The following is a 16739-nucleotide window of genomic DNA, read 5'->3' as shown; positions in this document are numbered from 1 at the left end:
TTTAGAAGATCCACTCCGCTTGGAGCGGCTGCTGCTGCTGGCATGGCTGCGAGGAGTAGTTGCGGTGGCCTCAATAGAAGACATCGCAGGGTCCTGTGCCGAATCCATATTGGACGCCGGAGCGTTACCGCCGGCGTCCTTTTCACATGGGGGCCGCCATCTTCTTCCTGTTGAACCCGGAAGTGCTAATCACTTCCGGGTCGCGGCCATATTTCATATGCCCGCGCTGTCACCGGCACCAGCGCCGGCGCCGTCTCCTCCCTCTCCTCGGAAGCTTTTCAGCCTATACTTTCGGGGGACATACCGGGGCTCCACGCCGTATAAGCGCTCGCCGAGGACGGCGCAGCGTTCCCCATTACAGCGCTAACTCCCCGCAGACGTGCCGGATGATTTTCTGTGAGCCAGCACTCTCCAGCCCTGGCCTCACAGCGTCTGCCAGCAGAGGGGGGAAGCTGACACCAGGACCCCCGATGCTGCTTCCAGCTCTGGAGCCCTTGCCGTCCTCACAGGTAAACTGCACAAGCGGCATCCAGGCTAGGCATCCTCTTCTCCGTGGATTTCCCATAGGAACACGAAACTGTGGGAGCGAGGGGGACCGCCCCTTTTATCTCTCCGTAGGGTTTCCTGTTCCTAGGGGCGGATCCCCTCTCTCAGTGGGTGCTGTCGTGGCGAAGAGAAAAATGGAGAGCATCAAATAGGGGATGTTAACGTGGCGGTGCTGGTGTAGCTGCTGCAGGGCAAGGACATGGTTGTTCTGTGCCTGCAAGGTGCCCAAATGAAACACTTTCCTCTGGTGCACATAGGTGATAGTATATTCTGAGTCATTTCGTAGAGCCCAGTACAACTACATGAATCGTGAAGCCAGAACATGTTGAGGCGGTGTTAAGATTGAATGGCTGAGAGTGCCTCGTTTCCACACATTATCTTCCACCCAGTCTCCTGCAGAGTTGGCACCTCAGGACCATGACCATCTGGCTTCCACTTTACCCCCTTGCAAATTAGCCAAGCAGTCTGAGCCCTAAGTCATGCAGCAGTCTCTTCTGCTTTATGATGCCTTTGCTGGCTGGAGTTCTGTGGCACATCCACCTGGCCCTGCCCCAGAAGTGGAAGAGACTGAATGCACTGATGCCCAACCACTTGTTATGTTGGAGGGTGCATATGTGGGAGAGCTAGGGCACATGGTGAGAGGACCACTGCAGCAAATCTCAAAGGATGACAAAACACAGTTGCCAACTGCAGCGTCTTTCTGCAGTGTGCAGGCTGACAATAAGGGCAGGAGTGAGGAGTGGGTGGAAGGTGATGCATGAGTGATTAGGTCCTAGACCCCACATGGAGCGAAGGCCATCCTAGAGACGTGCGCTGTTAGGAGGAAGAGGTGGTCATGCTGTCCAGCAAAAGAGGGAGCAGGGTGCAAAAGCACAGCGGAAGGCCCCTAGCCAGAACATTGGCTGCTACTGACCACCATGCCAAGGAAATGAGCAAACGAAAGCAAGCTCAAAGGAGCTCCCCGATGTGCCTTTTATTCAGCCAATGTGCTGACGACAACCAACGGGTGGTTTGCACGATGTGCGGTCAAAGCCTGAAGCGAGGCATAAATCTTCTGAACCTGAGCACAATCTGAATAACGAGGCATCTGAATTCCAAGCACGAGGTGCAGTGGAGTATACACCTTAAAAAGCATGACAGATTTGAGCCTCCTCCTGCTCCCTCTTCTGCTGCAGTCGTGGCATCTTCCTCCCAGTTCCCGATCAACAGGGCTACCTGCCTCCCCGCAAGAGAGGATGTGACAGCAGCACAACCATCAGTGTCACAGATCATCTCATGGAAGTGTTCAGCTCCTCACCCCCAAAAGAGGAAATACCCCAGTCCAGCTGGTGGAGATGGATAGTTTTAAAAAATCTCCCAGTTGCCACTACTTTTTCAGGTGGGTCATCCCTGCCCTGCACACACATTGCAGACCAAATCAGGTGTGCACTGTGCAATGCCATCAGTGGTAAGGTCCACATACCCACTGATATTATGGAACAGTAAGCATGGCCAGGGACGTTACATCTCCCTAAATGGCCACTTGGTAAATGTAGTGGTGGATGGGACAGAGGCAGAAGGCATTCTAGCTCATGTCCTACCACTACTGAGAATTGCTGGACATTTCTCTGTTCAGGCTGCATAATCCTAATTCCGCTTCCTCATCTGGACACAGCAAGACATGCACCACCAACTTCAGCAAAGGGTAAACGACAGCCGGCTGTTCTGAAACTGATCTGTGGAAGCTGAGGACGGGGATCAAACAGCAGACTGATGAGTGGTTGGTGTCGGTGAACCTCAAGCCTGGTGGTGTGGAGCAACAGTCAAAATCTCGTAGCAACTCTGGGACTAGCCGGTTTGACGCATATTCTGTGCCTGGCACATATGCTGAATTTGGTGGTGCAGAACTTCCTGAAAAATTACCCGCATGTGTCAAAGATGCTGAAAGTGTGGGCAGTATTAGCGTGATTTCAGCGTTTTCACCCTGCTGCTGCTCGTCTGTCTGCGCTGCAGAATCACTTCTGCCTTCCCGCTCACTACCTTATATGCAACGTACCAACAAGGTGGAACTCCACTTTGCATATGCTGGAGAGACTGTGCGAGCAGCAGCAGGCAATAGTGGAATTTCAGCTGCAGCACGCCCGGCTGAGTCTCTGCAGAACACCACCACTTCACCACTAATGAGTAGGCCTCCATGCTGGATGTGTGCAATTTTGTGCTGCTTAAAACACTCCACCAACATGGACAATGCTGATGACATCATCAAGAGTTAGTATACCACTTCTATGACTCTTGTAAAAAAAAAAAAAAAAACTTAAGGTAATGATGATGGATGAGGTGGTGGCACAGGAGGAAGAGGAGCAGGAGGAAGAGGGACCATTCACTACCTTATCAGTCCTGTTGTTCACACATGGCTCGGAGGGTGGGTTCCTGTACCAACCGCAGCCAGGTGCATAACTGTCCAGTCAGGGGACAGTTTTGGAAGATGAGGAACCATGCTCACAGCAGGGTGGCACTCAAAGCAGCTCATAGACATAACTGGAGCGTGGCTGGGGTGATACAAAGGACCAAGACTATACACCTCACATCAAAGACAACTTGTCGTTTCCTCTGGGAAGACTGTCACACGAGCCAATACGTGCTACTGTGCCTGCGCAACGACAGCAGAGTGGCCCAGCTTGTTACCAGTGCCAATTACTGGGTGGCCATCCTGCTGGATCCCCGCTACAAGGAAAACGCACCATCATTACTTCCGTCACTGGAGCGGGATTATAAAATGCGTGAAGACAAGAGCACGCTGGTAGAGGCATTACTGACTGCGTTCCCACCTGACAGCGGGGGCTCAGTAGAAGAACAAGGTTGAGGAAGTCACCAATGCAGCTGGGGCACCGCCACTACCTCAGAATGCAGGGTTATCAGCACGCTACAACATCCGGCACCATCATCTGATACGGTCAGTATTAGCAAGAGGCAGAGTTATAACAACATGATGGAAGAGTACGTGTCCACACGTCTCCATGTACTGATAAGTCTGCCCCATTTAACTTCTGGGTCTCCAAATTGGACACATGGCCTGAGCTTGCCCTTTATGCCTTGGAGGTGTTGGCCTGCCCTGCGGGAAGTGTACGGTCGCAACGTGTGTGTGTAGAACGACAGGGGGTGTGATCACAGACACGTGTATCCATCTGTCCACAACCAACGTGGGGAAGCTAACATTCATTAAAATAAAGCAGGCGTGGAGTTGTTCATACCTTTGGCTGCCTAGACAACTATACCAGCCGCACATACACATAGCCAGTGTCCAACTCTATTTGCCATTCGCTTCATTTGGGTGCCTCCTCCCCAAGTTAGAAAACAAAATAACAGTGTTGGTTACCTCCTCTTCCACCTACTCCGCCACGTCCACCTCCTTCTCTTGAACCTCCGCTCCTGGTTCTAGATTGTTATTTTTTTTTAATTCTATGTTCTTTTACGCAAATTCTCTAACCACCACCCCTATAAAAACAGTATTGGATTCCTCCTCACCTACCTCTTCCACCTACACGTGCACCTCCACTTGGACCTCCGCCTCCAGGTTCAAGATTCTTATTTAAAAAAGTGTTGGTTTTTTTATCTTATTTTAAGTAATTTTTCTATCCACATTTATTTGCTGGGCAATTGTCCTATTAACCCCATTTTGCTTTCTTTTGTAGCCCCTTAGTCCTTACTATGACCACTTTTCAACCTCTTTAAAGCACCGTAGCGTGGGTCCCTATTGACTTCTATAGGGGTTGGGGGTCATGTTCAGGGTCAAGTTTAGATGCCAAAACCAAACTTTCAACTTCACTTCGGCCGCACCCGACAATCCACCTATGTAATTCTGTATTTTATACCATTTTAAAACCATTGTACGTGTATGGCACATACTTAAAAATTGTGCAGGTCAGGTACACAGAGACCATGAGTTTTTTTTTTTGTTTTTAGCATGCATCACAATCGATATATGTGTTAAAGTAAAAAAAAATTGTTTTTACTAGACTCTATTCAAATTTGTATTGAGGAGACAGACATGCGGCGCGTCTTTCCAGACCGCAGCACATCAATTTATCTTGTTCCCGGGTCTGAAACTGGAGAATCCCTGCAGCACACAGTACGTACACTGGGGGAATTCATATGTCTCAGAGTGACTGTAGACTTATCAGTTTTGACTGGACAACCCCTTATCTAGCACTGGTGATATTGTTGCCTTTCTTGACTCCAATAAAGGAATGCATAAAGGGAAATACAAAAATATCTATTGAAAACAGCCCCATCCCATCAGTAGCAACAAGGTTAATAAACATTCACCAGTGTAACAGCAACAGACAGGTAGGTCATGTCCTGGTCCAGCAAGATGTAACGAAACAACTGTAAAATTGGATTTATTTACTAAAGAGACTCTCAAAACATTTAGTTTGGAGAATGGATCAAATAATAACAAAAATATATTAATAAAAAAAACGATGAAATAATAATCTAGTGTATAACAGTATAAGTTTTCTATGCAGAATATCGAACACACCAAATCTGGAATAGTGCAAAGTGTAAAAATATGATTATTCTTGGGCAATGTCATCCATCCTCTTCCATTTCGGTTTGCTCCTGTGCCTCAGCTGCTGGGTCCCCGGGAATAATATTAGTGATGGTGTGAATGAGCTGCTCAATCTGCTCCTCTGTCAGCCTTTCTTCACTTTCCTCCACCATCTATTAGGTAGGGGTTAATGGCATTCATTATTAGACACATGGGGAACATTATTACGGTTATACAAATAAAATATTGCAAATTATGGCACACACCTATTGTACACCATCATCTGACACTTTTTAAACTTTTTCCACCACTCATTCTATTTTTTAATTAAAGTGGGTGGAGTAGTAGTAAAAATGGGCACAGCCTGGAACATTTAATATCGCTTATGTCAGAAAGAGACGTAAATTATAATGCAAATCTACACCAGCCCATGGTTGGCATAAGTTTATATTTCCGCCTCACGCAGAGCATGCAAGACGTCTAATTTTCCCCAAGCGTACGCCTCTTAATTAATCAGAAGCATCTTATGCCAAAATACTTTTTATTACGACTGGAATAAATAAAAGTGCATCAGTCTTAGGGCCCAATTCATCAAAGCTTTTACACCATCATTCTGCTGTAAAAAGCTTTAGAGAATCGCAAAATTTTGCTGCAACTCGCACTAAAAATATTGCGACTTATGGCGTTCTCCGACATTTTCACCCAGCTCCAACAAAGTAAGCAGAGCTGAGGTAGGACAGAGGCGTGGTGACCATCACTGTCAGATTCATGACGAGCAGCACAATTCTTTACATCTCAATTCGGAATAGGATTTGTGGCCAGACGCACACCAAGATGTACACGAGACGTCCTACGCTACTGATTCATAAAAGTCGTACACACATCTCCTCATTTAGACTAGTGTGAACCCCACCAGTCTTGCTGAGTCGGGGCCTTAATATTTAATAAAGCTCCTCAAAAGTGTCAGAAAGGGATGAATTAAAGACCTATATATGCTAGCATTTTCCTAATTTTAATTTAACGGGAGAATCATTTTGGAGTAGCTTTCTCCTTCTGAGTCATCAATAACTACTGAATTTCTTCTCTATGTATGCTCTTACGAACAAAGTACATTTTAATTAATAGATCTTGGAATAATAGTAAGTTCTACACTTGGATGTGTTAAAAATGTTTTTCTTGTGCTGAGATAATCTTATGAATGTGTCCCTGCTGTGTACTGTGTAATGGCTGTGTCTGACCGTACAGGAACATGGTCTGATCATACCACAGCTCCTAGGCAGGGGAGGACGCAAAAGAGTATACAGACAGGACAGCACTGGATCACAGCTGATTCTTTTTCTGAGGCAATACATTTCCATGCCTGTTTTTAAGCAATATTTTATCTCACAAAGAATCAGCTGTGATTAGACCTCCAATGATCAACAAATTACCACCTATAGATATATGATAACTTGCTTTCACCGGACGACCTCTTTAATTTAACAGAATCATTTCTAGTGTAGATCTGTGATCCCGTGCTGTCCTGTCTGTATACTCTTTTGCTTCCCCCCTGCCCAGGAGCAGTGGTATGATCAGACCATGTTCCTGTACGGTCAGACACAGCCATTACACAGTACACAGCAGGGGCACATTTATAAGATTATCTCAGGACAGTGATATTTTTGTTGAACACATCCAATTGTGGAACTAATTATTATTTAAAGATCTAATGACTAAAATGTTGAGCAAAATTAACTATGTGGGGAAAACCCCTTTAAGAATAAAAGGGACAAATCTGTTGAGTTCAAATATCTTTCCTCCAACTACAATACATCTGTACATACCAGTTGAATTTCTACGGCTGTTATAGGTCGGTGGTTAAGCAGCTGTAGTTTTTCTGCTCTGTGGAAGTAAAATATAAATATATTTTAAGCACTTTCAATATTTTTTTGTACGCAGCATCATTAATTGCTAGGAACAACTACAGTAAATAGATGGTATGTGCTCCTGTGATTTAATAAACAATTGTATGCAAAAAAACTCACCAAAACAATGTTTTGCATAAGTGGGGAAGCAAACATATCCTATTTTGCAAGGTACAAAGTTAACATATTACCCGTGTATACTCGAGTATACGCCAGCCCGAGTATAAGCCGAGATCCCTAATTTTGCCACAAAAAACTGGGAAAACGTATTGACTCACGTATAAGCCTAGGGTGGAAAATGCAGCAGCTACTGGTAAATTTCAAAAATAAAAATAGATACCAATAAAAGTAAAAATGATTGAGACATCAGTAGGTTAAGTGTTTTTGAATATCCATATTGAATCAGGAGCCCCATATAGTGCTCCATAAAGTTCATGATGGGCCCCATAAGATGCTCCATACAAAATAAGACCCATATAATGCTCCATACAGTTCATGATGGGCCCCATAAGATGCTCCATACAAAATAAGACCCATATAATGCTCCATACAGTTCATGATGGGCCCCATAAGATGCTCCATACAGTTCATGATGGGCCCCATAAGATGCTCCACATTAAAATATGCCCCATATAATGCTGCATAAAAGGTTAAGGATGGCTCCATAGAATATTATGCGCATATAATGCTGCACAACGGTTGATGGCCTCATAAGATGCTCCATAGATTATGCCCAATATAATGCTGCACAAAGGTTGATTATGGTCCCATAAGATGTTCCATAGAATAATATGCCCCATATGCTGCTGCGATAAAAAAACCAAAAATAATGACATACTCACCTCTCGTCGCTGGGGGTCAGGTGCCGGTGCCCTGAGCAGGCGGGAACACCGGATCGCTATGGGGGCCAGATGCGGGAGTCGCCGCAGGCTCAGGACACCGGCACATGAAATATTCACCTGTCCCCGTTCCACCGCTGCGCGCTGCTGTGTCTTCCAGGTCTCTGCAGTGACTGTTCAGGCAGAGGGCGCACACTAACCACGTCATCGCGCCCTCTGACCTGAACGTCACAGGAACGGGGACAGGTGAATATCGTATGGCTCACCCTCCCCCTATCATACTCACCCTCCTGGCGCGGTCCCTGCTTCTCCGATAGTCTCCAGCGCGCGCCGGCAGCTTGTTCCTTTGTTCAGCGGTCACATGGTACCGCTTATTGAAGTAATGAATATGCGCTCCACGCCTATGGGAGTGCAGTAGCGTCCATATTCATTACTTTAATGAGCAGTACCATGTGCCCGCTGAACACAGGAAGAGCTGCGGGCACCGGAGACCATCAGTGAAGCAGAGACGCGCCAGGAGGGGGTGAGTATGATGTGACAGCCGCCATTCCTGCTGCTCCCCCTCCCCCGCCGACCCCCTGGGACAATGACTCGAGTATAAGCCGAGAGGGGCACTTTTAGCCTAAAAAAAAAAAATGGACTGAAAATCTTGGCTTATATTTGAGTATATACAGGACTTACATCACAAAACACACAAAAAAATAATACTTGTCCCTACCAACTCAAAGTAATCAACTAATTTAAATGTATCCAAAATGTTTGTATTACAATATGCCTGTCTCACAAACAGGCCCTTAGACAGCCTAATCAGCAAAAAAAATTATTTAAAAAAAAAAAGTTATAGTTCCTGGAATATGGTGATATAAAAAAAACTATTATTCCCATGAACTGTGCTATTTTTGTGCCAAAGTAGCAAAAACGTAAAAAAAATATAGATATGGTTTTGCTATTATAGTACCAGCCCAAAGAAAAAAGGAAAACAGGGTAACAAGTATATTATTTATGCCGCACAGTTAATTGTGCAGAATTAAAGAAAAAGATGTTTTTACAGAGTGAAGTCAACAGAAAAATAAGAAAAGTTCTGGCTCTTGGAATTAACAGGGCTGTGGAGTCGATAAGTCAATTCTCCGACTCCACAGCACGGCCTCACTACTGAGCATGTACATAAAGTGCAGCACAGATTCAGCTCAACTAAAAGCCGAGATCCTTAGATCATGAACAGAACAGACAACAGCAGCAACAATAGGAACATTTTCCTATTGGTTCATTTTGATCACAGTGAAAAGACCCTATCACTGTGATCAAAATAAAAAAAAATAGTAACTAAAACTCCCTTTGTTAGGTAAAAATAATTACAGTATATACTCGAGTATAAGCTGACCCGAGTATAAGCCGACCCCCCTAATTTTGCCACAAAAAACTGGGAAAACTTAATGACTCGAGTATAAGCCTAGGGTGGAAAATGCAGCAGCTACCGGTAAATGTCAAAAATAAAAATAGGTACCAATAAAAGTAAAATTAATTGAGACATCAAGAGGCTGTGTTTTTGAATATCCATATTGAATCAGGAGCCCCATATAATGCTCCATACAGTTCATGATGGGCCCCATAAGATGCTCCATACAAAATACGCCCCATATAATGCTCCATATAATGCTGCACAAAGGTTAATAAAGGCCCCATAAGATGCTCCATAGACACAATTGCCCCATACAGTACTGCATAAAGGTTAATAAGAGCCCCATAAGATGCTCTATAGACACATTTGCCCCGTATAATGCTCCACAAATGCCGATTATGTCCCCATAAGATGCTCCATACAGATATTTGCCCCATATAATGCTGCACATGGCCCCATAAGATGCTCTATAGAGATATTTGCCCCATATAATGCTGCACATGGCCCCATACAGATATTTGCCCCATATAATGCTGCACATGGCCCCATACAGATATTTGCCCCATACAATGCTGCACATGGCCCCATAAGATGCTCCATACAGATATTTGCCCCATACAATGCTGCACATGGCCCCATAAGATGCTCTATAGAGATATTTTGCCCCCATATAACGCTGCACATGGCCCCATAAGATGCTCCATACAGACATTTGCCCCATATGCTGTTGCTGCAATAAAAAAAAATAAAAAAAATGACACACTCACCTCTCAGGCCCCGGGACTTGCTATATTCACCGGTCCGCGTTCCACCGACAGCCGCCGCTGTGTCTTCTGCACTGACGTTCAGGCAGAGGGCGGCGCACACACTAATCGTGTCACCGCGCCCTCTGACCTGAGCGTCAATGCAGAGGACGGGGAAGACGCAGAGCGGCCGTCGGTGGAACATATATTCACGGTGGTGAATATTGCGCAATGCGTTATACTCACCTGCTCCTGGCGTGGGGTCCCTGGTTCTCCGGCAGCTTCTTCCTGTGTTGAGCAGTCACATGGTACCGCTCATTACAGTAATGAATATGCGGCTCCACCCCTATGGGAGTCCATATTCATTACTGTAATGAGCGGTACCATGCGGCCGCTCACTACAGGTAGAAGCTGTCAGCACCCGGAGAACCAGGGACGTCCAGGGACCGCGCCAGGAGCAGGTGAGTATTATTAGACAGCTGCTGCTCCCCCTCCCCTGCCGACCCCTGGGTATGACTTGAGTATAAGCTGAGAGGGGCAATTTCAGCCTTAAAAAATGGGCTGAAATTCTCGGCTTATACTCGAGTATATACGGTAAATAAAAAAATTATTTCCATTTTTCCATTAGGGATAGAGTTGGGCTAAAGTGAGTTGGGCTAAAGTTAGGGCTAGGGTTAGGAATAGGGGTATGGTGGGGTTTGGTTTGTGGTTAGGGTTATGGGTGTGTTGGGGTTAGTGTTGGAGTTAGAATTGGGGGGTTTCCCCTGTTTAGGTACATCAGGGGGTCTCCAAACGCGACATGGTACCACCATTGATTCCAGCCAATTTTGAGTTCAAAAAGTCAAAAGGTGCTCACTCCCTTCTGAGCCCTGCCATGCACCCAAACAGTGGTTTACCCCCACATACGGGATATCGGCTTACTCAGGAGAAATTGCACAACAAATTTTGTGGTCCATTTTCTCGTAATACCCTTGTGAAAATAAAAAAAAATTGGTTCCAAAAGTAAATTTTTTGGGAGAAAGTAAAATGTTAATGTTTTCCTTCCACATTCCTCACCCGGCAACAATAGGAAATTTTTCCTATTGGTTCATTTTGATCACTGAGATAGACCCCATCACAGAGATCAAAATAATAATAAAAAAAAGTAAATAAAACCTGCTTAGTTAGGTAAAAATAATGAAATAAAAAATATATATTTCCATTTTTCCATTAGGGTTAAAGTTGGGCTAAAGTGAGTTGGGCTAAAACTAGGGTTTTTTTATGGGCTAAAGCTAGGGTTAGGCTTGGGGCTACGGTTAAAGTTGGGGCTACGGTTAGGGGTGTGTTAGGGTTGGGATTAGGGGAGTGTTGGGGTTAGGTTTAGGGGTGTGTTGGGGATGGGGTTGGTGTTAGAATTTGGGGTAGTGCCACTGTTTAGGTACATCAGGGGGTCTCCAAACATGATGGGCCGACACCATTGATTCCGGCCAATTTTGCATTCAAAAAGGTCAAACGGTGCTCCCACCCTTCTGAGCCCAGCCATGCATCCAAACAGTGGCTTTCCCCCACATACAGGGTATCGGCGTACTCAGGAGAAATTGCACAACAAATTTTGTGGTCCATTTTCTCGTGATACCCTTGTGAAAATAAAAAAAATTGGGTCCAAAGGAATTTTGTGTGTGAAAAAAGTAAAATGTTCATTTTTTTCCTTCCACATTGCTTTAGTCCTTGTGAAGCACCTGAAGGGTTAATAAACTTCTTGAATGTGGTTTTGCGCACCTTGATGGGTGCAGTATTTAGAATGGTGTCACTTTTGGGTATTTTCTGTTATATTGACCCCCCAAACTCACTTCAAATGTGAGATCGTCCCTAAAAAAATGGTTTTGCAAATTTTGTTGGAAAAATGAGAAATCGCTGGTCAACTTTTAACCCTTATAACTTCCTAACAAAAAAAATGTAGCTTCCAAAATTGTGCTGATGTAAAGTAGACATGTGGGAAATGTTATTTATTAACTACCGTATATACTCGAGTAAAAGCCGACCCGAGTATAAGCCGACCCCCCCTAATTTTGCCACAAAAAACTGGGAAAACTTATTGACTCGAGTATAAGCCTAGGGCGGAAAATGCAGCAGCTACTGGTGAATTTCAAAAATAAAAATAGATGCTCCATACCGTTCAATATGGCCCCATAGATGCTCCATATAAAGCTGTGCCACATATAATGCTCTGCACCGTTCATTATGGCCCCATAGATGCTCCATATAAAGCTGTGCCACATATAATGCTCTGCACCGTTCATTATGGCCCCATAGATGCTCCACATAAAGCTGTGCCACATATAATGCTCTGCACCGTTCATTATGGCCCCATAGATGCTCCATTGTTGTGAATTCCGTTCTCGGGCTCCCTCCTGTGGTCATGAGTGGTACTGTGTGAGTTTGTTCTTGGGCTCCCTCTGGTGGCCTTTAGCGAAATGGCTGGGCTCAGCTGCTTCATTTCCTTCTATGCTGGGCCTATTTAACTCACCTGGACCTTCATTTGTTGCCTGCTGTCGGTGTATTCAGTCCTGATTCTGAGCTCTCCTGAATATTCCTTTTGACCAGTCTCCTGCTGGAGAAGCTAAGTTTGCTTGTTCATTTTGCTCATTATTTCCTTGAAAACGTTTCTCAGTATATGATGAGTTCAGTCCAGCTTGCTTTTATGTGAGTTTTTGCTTGCTGGTTAGTTCTGGGGTGCAGAGTGCGCCCCTCACATCGTGAGTCGGTGTGGGGGTTCTTGTATTCTCTGCGTGGTTTATTTTTGATAGGAATCTGTGCGGTCAGTACAAAAACTATCTATTTTCTGTCTATCTAGTGTTAGCGGGCCTCATTTGCTAAACCTGTTTCATTTCTACATTTGTATTTTCCCCTTAACTCACCGTTATTTGTGGGGGCTGTCTATAACTTTGGGGTTCTCTGAGGCAAGTGAGGTCTTTGCTTTCTCTCTAGGGGCAGTCAGTTTCTCAGGCTGTGAAGAGGCGTCTAGGTTTTTAGGTAACGCTCCACGGCTGCCTTTAGTGTGTTGGATAGGATCAGGATTGCGGTCAGTATAGCTTCCACATCCCCAGAACTTGTCCTAACATTCTGGTTATACGTATCAGATCAGTTTTGAGATCCTACCACCGGATCATAACAGTACAGCAGGCCACAAAGTGTTAATGCAGCAGAAGAGGGAGAAGAGAAATCCTGAAGTCATTTTTTTTTTTTTCTCTGCACTGTGTTTAGTCTCTCTCCTCCCCTTAATCTCTGGGTGGTTCTGAACTCAGCTGCAGATATGGACATTCAGAGTCTGTCTTCCAGTGTGGATCATCTCACTGCAAGGGTACAGGGCATTCAGGATTATGTAGTCCGCAGTCCTATGTCAGAGCCTAAAATACCAATTCCTGAGCTGTTCTCCGGAGATAGATCTAGGTTTTTGAACTTTAAGAATAATTGTAAGTTATTCCTTTCTCTGAGACCTCGCTCCTCTGGTGATTCTGTTCAGCAAGTTAAAATTGTTATTTCTTTGTTACGCGGTGACCCTCAAGATTGGGCATTCTCTCTGGCGCCAGGAGATCCTGCATTGCTAAATGTGGATGCGTTTTTTCTGGCGCTTGGAGTGCTTTATGAGGAACCTAATCTGGTAGACCAAGCAGAGAAGGTTTTGCTGGCTCTCTCTCAGGGTCAAGATGAAGCAGAGGTTTACTGTCAGAAGTTTAGGAAGTGGTCTGTGCTCACTCAATGGAATGAGTGCGCCCTGGCGGTGATTTTCAGAAAGGGTCTTTCTGAAGCCCTTAAAGATGTTATGGTGGGGTTCCCCACCCCTGCGGGTCTGAATGAGTCAATGTCTTTGGCCATTCAGATTGATCGGCGTTTGCGGGAGCGCACACCTGTGCACCATCTGGCGGTATTTTCTGAGCAGAAACCTGAGCCTATGCAATGCGACAGGATTCTGACCAGAGTTGAACGGCAAAACCACAGACATCAGAATGGGTTGTGCTTTTACTGTGGTGATTCTACTCATGTTATCTCAGAGTGTTCTAAGCGCACAAAAAGGTTCGCCAAGTCTGTCACCATTGGTACTGTACAACATAAATTCATTTTGTCTGTTACTTTGATTTGCTCTGTGTGATCCTACTCAGTTATGACTTTTGTGGATTCAGGTGCCGCCCTGAATTTGATGGATTTGTCATTTGCCAGGCGCTGTGGTTTTATCTTGGAGCCTTTACAATTCCCTATCCCACTAAAGGGAATTGATGCTACGCCATTGGCCAAGAATAAACCTCAGTACTGGACCCAAGTGACCATGTGCATGGCTCCTGCACATCAGGAGGTGATTCGCTTTCTTGTGCTACATAATTTGCATGATGTTGTCGTGTTGGGTCTGCCATGGCTGCAGGCTCATAATCCAGTCCTGGATTGGAAAGCAATGTCTGTGTCAAGTTGGGGTTGCCAGGGAATTCATGGCGATGCTCCTTTGGTGTCAACTGCTTCTTCTACTCCTTCTGAAGTCCCTGAATTTTTGTCGGACTACCAGGATGTATTTGATGAGCCCAAATCCAGTGCCCTACCTCCTCATAGGGATTGTGATTGTGCTATAAATCTGATTCCTGGTAGTAAGTTCCCTAAGGGACGACTTTTTAATTTATCTGTACCAGAACATGCCGCTATGCGGAGTTATATAAAGGAGTTCTTGGAGAAGGGGCATATTCGCCCGTCCTCGTCCCCTTTGGGTGCGGGGTTCTTTTTTGTGGCCAAGAAGGATGGTTCTCTGAGACCCTGTATAGATTATCGCCTTCTAAATAACATCACGGTCAAATTTCAGTACCCCTTGCCACTGTTGTCCGATCTGTTTGCCCGGATTAGGGGGGCCAGTTGGTTCACCAAGATAGATCTTCGAGGAGCGTATAATCTTGTGCGCATAAAGCAGGGCGATGAATGGAAGACAGCATTTAATACGCCCGAAGGCCATTTTGAGTACTTGGTGATGCCTTTTGGGCTTTCTAATGCCCCCTCTGTGTTTCAGTCCTTCATGCATGACATCTTCCGAGAGTATCTGGATAGATTTATGATTGTGTACCTGGATGATATTTTGGTCTTTTCTGATGATTGGGAGTCTCATGTGAAGCAGGTCAGGATGGTATTTCAGGTCCTGCGTGCCAATGCCTTGTTTGTGAAGGGCTCTAAATGTCTCTTCGGAGTCCAGAAGGTTTCCTTTTTGGGCTTTATTTTTTTCTCCTTCTACTATTGAGATGGATCCAGTCAAGGTCCAGGCTATTTATGACTGGACTCAACCTACATCTGTGAAGAGTCTTCAGAAGTTATTGGGTTTTGCTAATTTTTACCGTCGCTTCATCACTAATTTTTCTAGTGTGGTTAAGCCTTTGACGGATTTGACCAAGAAGGGTTCTGATGTGACGAATTGGTCTCCTGCGGCCGTGGAGGCCTTTCAGGAGCTGAAACGTCGATTTTCTTCGGCTCCTGTCTTGCGCCAGCCCGATGTCTCTCTTCCCTTTCAGGTCGAGGTTGATGCTTCTGAGATTGGTCTTGTCGCAGAGAAACTCTGAGGGCTCTGTGATGAGACCATGTGCTTTCTTTTCAAGAAAGTTTTCGCCTGCCGAGCGGAATTATGATGTTGGTAATCGTGAGTTGTTGGCAATGAAGTGGGCATTTGAGGAGTGGCGACATTGGCTTGAGGGAGCCAAGCATCGTGTGGTGGTCTTGACGGATCACAAGAATTTGACTTATCTCGAGTCTGCCAAACGGTTGAATCCGAGACAGGCTCGATGGTCGCTGTTTTTCTCTCGTTTTAATTTCGTGGTTTCATATCTTCTGGGTTCGAAAAACGTGAAGGCTGATGCCCTTTCTAGGAGTTTTGTACCTGACTCCCCGGAAGTTTCTGAACCGACTGGTGTCCTCAAAGAGGGGGTGATTTGTCTGCCATCTCTCCTGATCTGCGACGGGTGTTGCAGGAGTTTCAGGCCAATAGACCTGACCGTTGTCCACCGGAGAGACTGTTTGTCCCGGACAGATGGACCAGTAGAGTTATTTCCGAGGTTCATTCTTCGGTGTTGGCGGGTCATCCTGGGATTTTGGGTACCAGGGATTTGGTGGCGAGGTCCTTTTGGTGGCCTTCCTTGTCGCGGGATGTGCGTTCCTTTGTGCAGTCCTGTGGGATTTGTGCTCGGGCCAAGCCTTGCTGTTCTCGTGCCAGTGGATTGCTTTTGCCTTTGCCTGTCCCGAAGAGGCCTTGGACGCATATTTCCATGGATTTTATTTCGGATCTTCCTGTCTCTCAGAGGATGTCTGTCATCTGGGTGGTTTGTGATCGTTTTTCTAAAATGGTCCATTTGGTACCTTTGCCTAAGCTGCCTTCCTCCTTCGATTTGGTGCCACTGTTTTTTCAGAATGTGGTTCGTTTACATGGTATTCCGGAGAACATTGTGTCTGACAGAGGATCCCAGTTTGTGTCCAGATTTTGGCGGTCCTTTTGTGCTAAGATGGGCATTGATTTGTCTTTTTCGTCGGCCTTCCATCCTCAGACGAATGGCCAAACCGAACGAACTAATCAGACCTTGGAAACTTATTTGAGATGTTTTGTTTCTGCTGATCAGGATGATTGGGTGACTTTTTTGCCATTGGCTGAGTTCGCCCTCAATAATCGGGCTAGTTCTGCTACTTTGGTTTCACCTTTCTTTTGCAATTCTGGTTTTCATCCTCGTTTTTCCTCGGGTCAGGTTGAGCCCTCTGACTGTCCTGGGGTGGATTCTGTGGTGGATAGGT

At 45.4% G+C, this 16739-nt stretch overlaps 1 protein-coding gene across 1 annotated transcript in view; it reads right to left on the bottom strand.

Annotated features, from left to right (window-relative positions):
* Nucleotides 1-4909: 4909 nt before the first annotated feature.
* Nucleotides 4910-16739, bottom strand: part of CRCP (CGRP receptor component) — a 29695-nt gene continuing 17865 nt past the window's right edge. Inside the window, exons 5-6 of the mRNA XM_077296382.1 lie at nt 6898-6955; nt 4910-5247 (exon numbers count right to left, since the gene is read on the bottom strand). Coding sequence (XP_077152497.1) covers nt 5116-5247; nt 6898-6955 — 190 coding nt within the window. The 3' untranslated portion in view covers nt 4910-5115. The remainder of the gene's footprint in view (nt 5248-6897; nt 6956-16739) is intronic.

Source organism: Ranitomeya variabilis, chromosome 3, assembly GCF_051348905.1.
Source record: "Ranitomeya variabilis isolate aRanVar5 chromosome 3, aRanVar5.hap1, whole genome shotgun sequence".
Taxonomy (NCBI): domain Eukaryota; kingdom Metazoa; phylum Chordata; class Amphibia; order Anura; family Dendrobatidae; genus Ranitomeya; species Ranitomeya variabilis.
The sequence above is the reverse complement of the archived record's forward strand: the minus strand, read 5'-3'. Positions and strand labels throughout refer to the sequence as shown.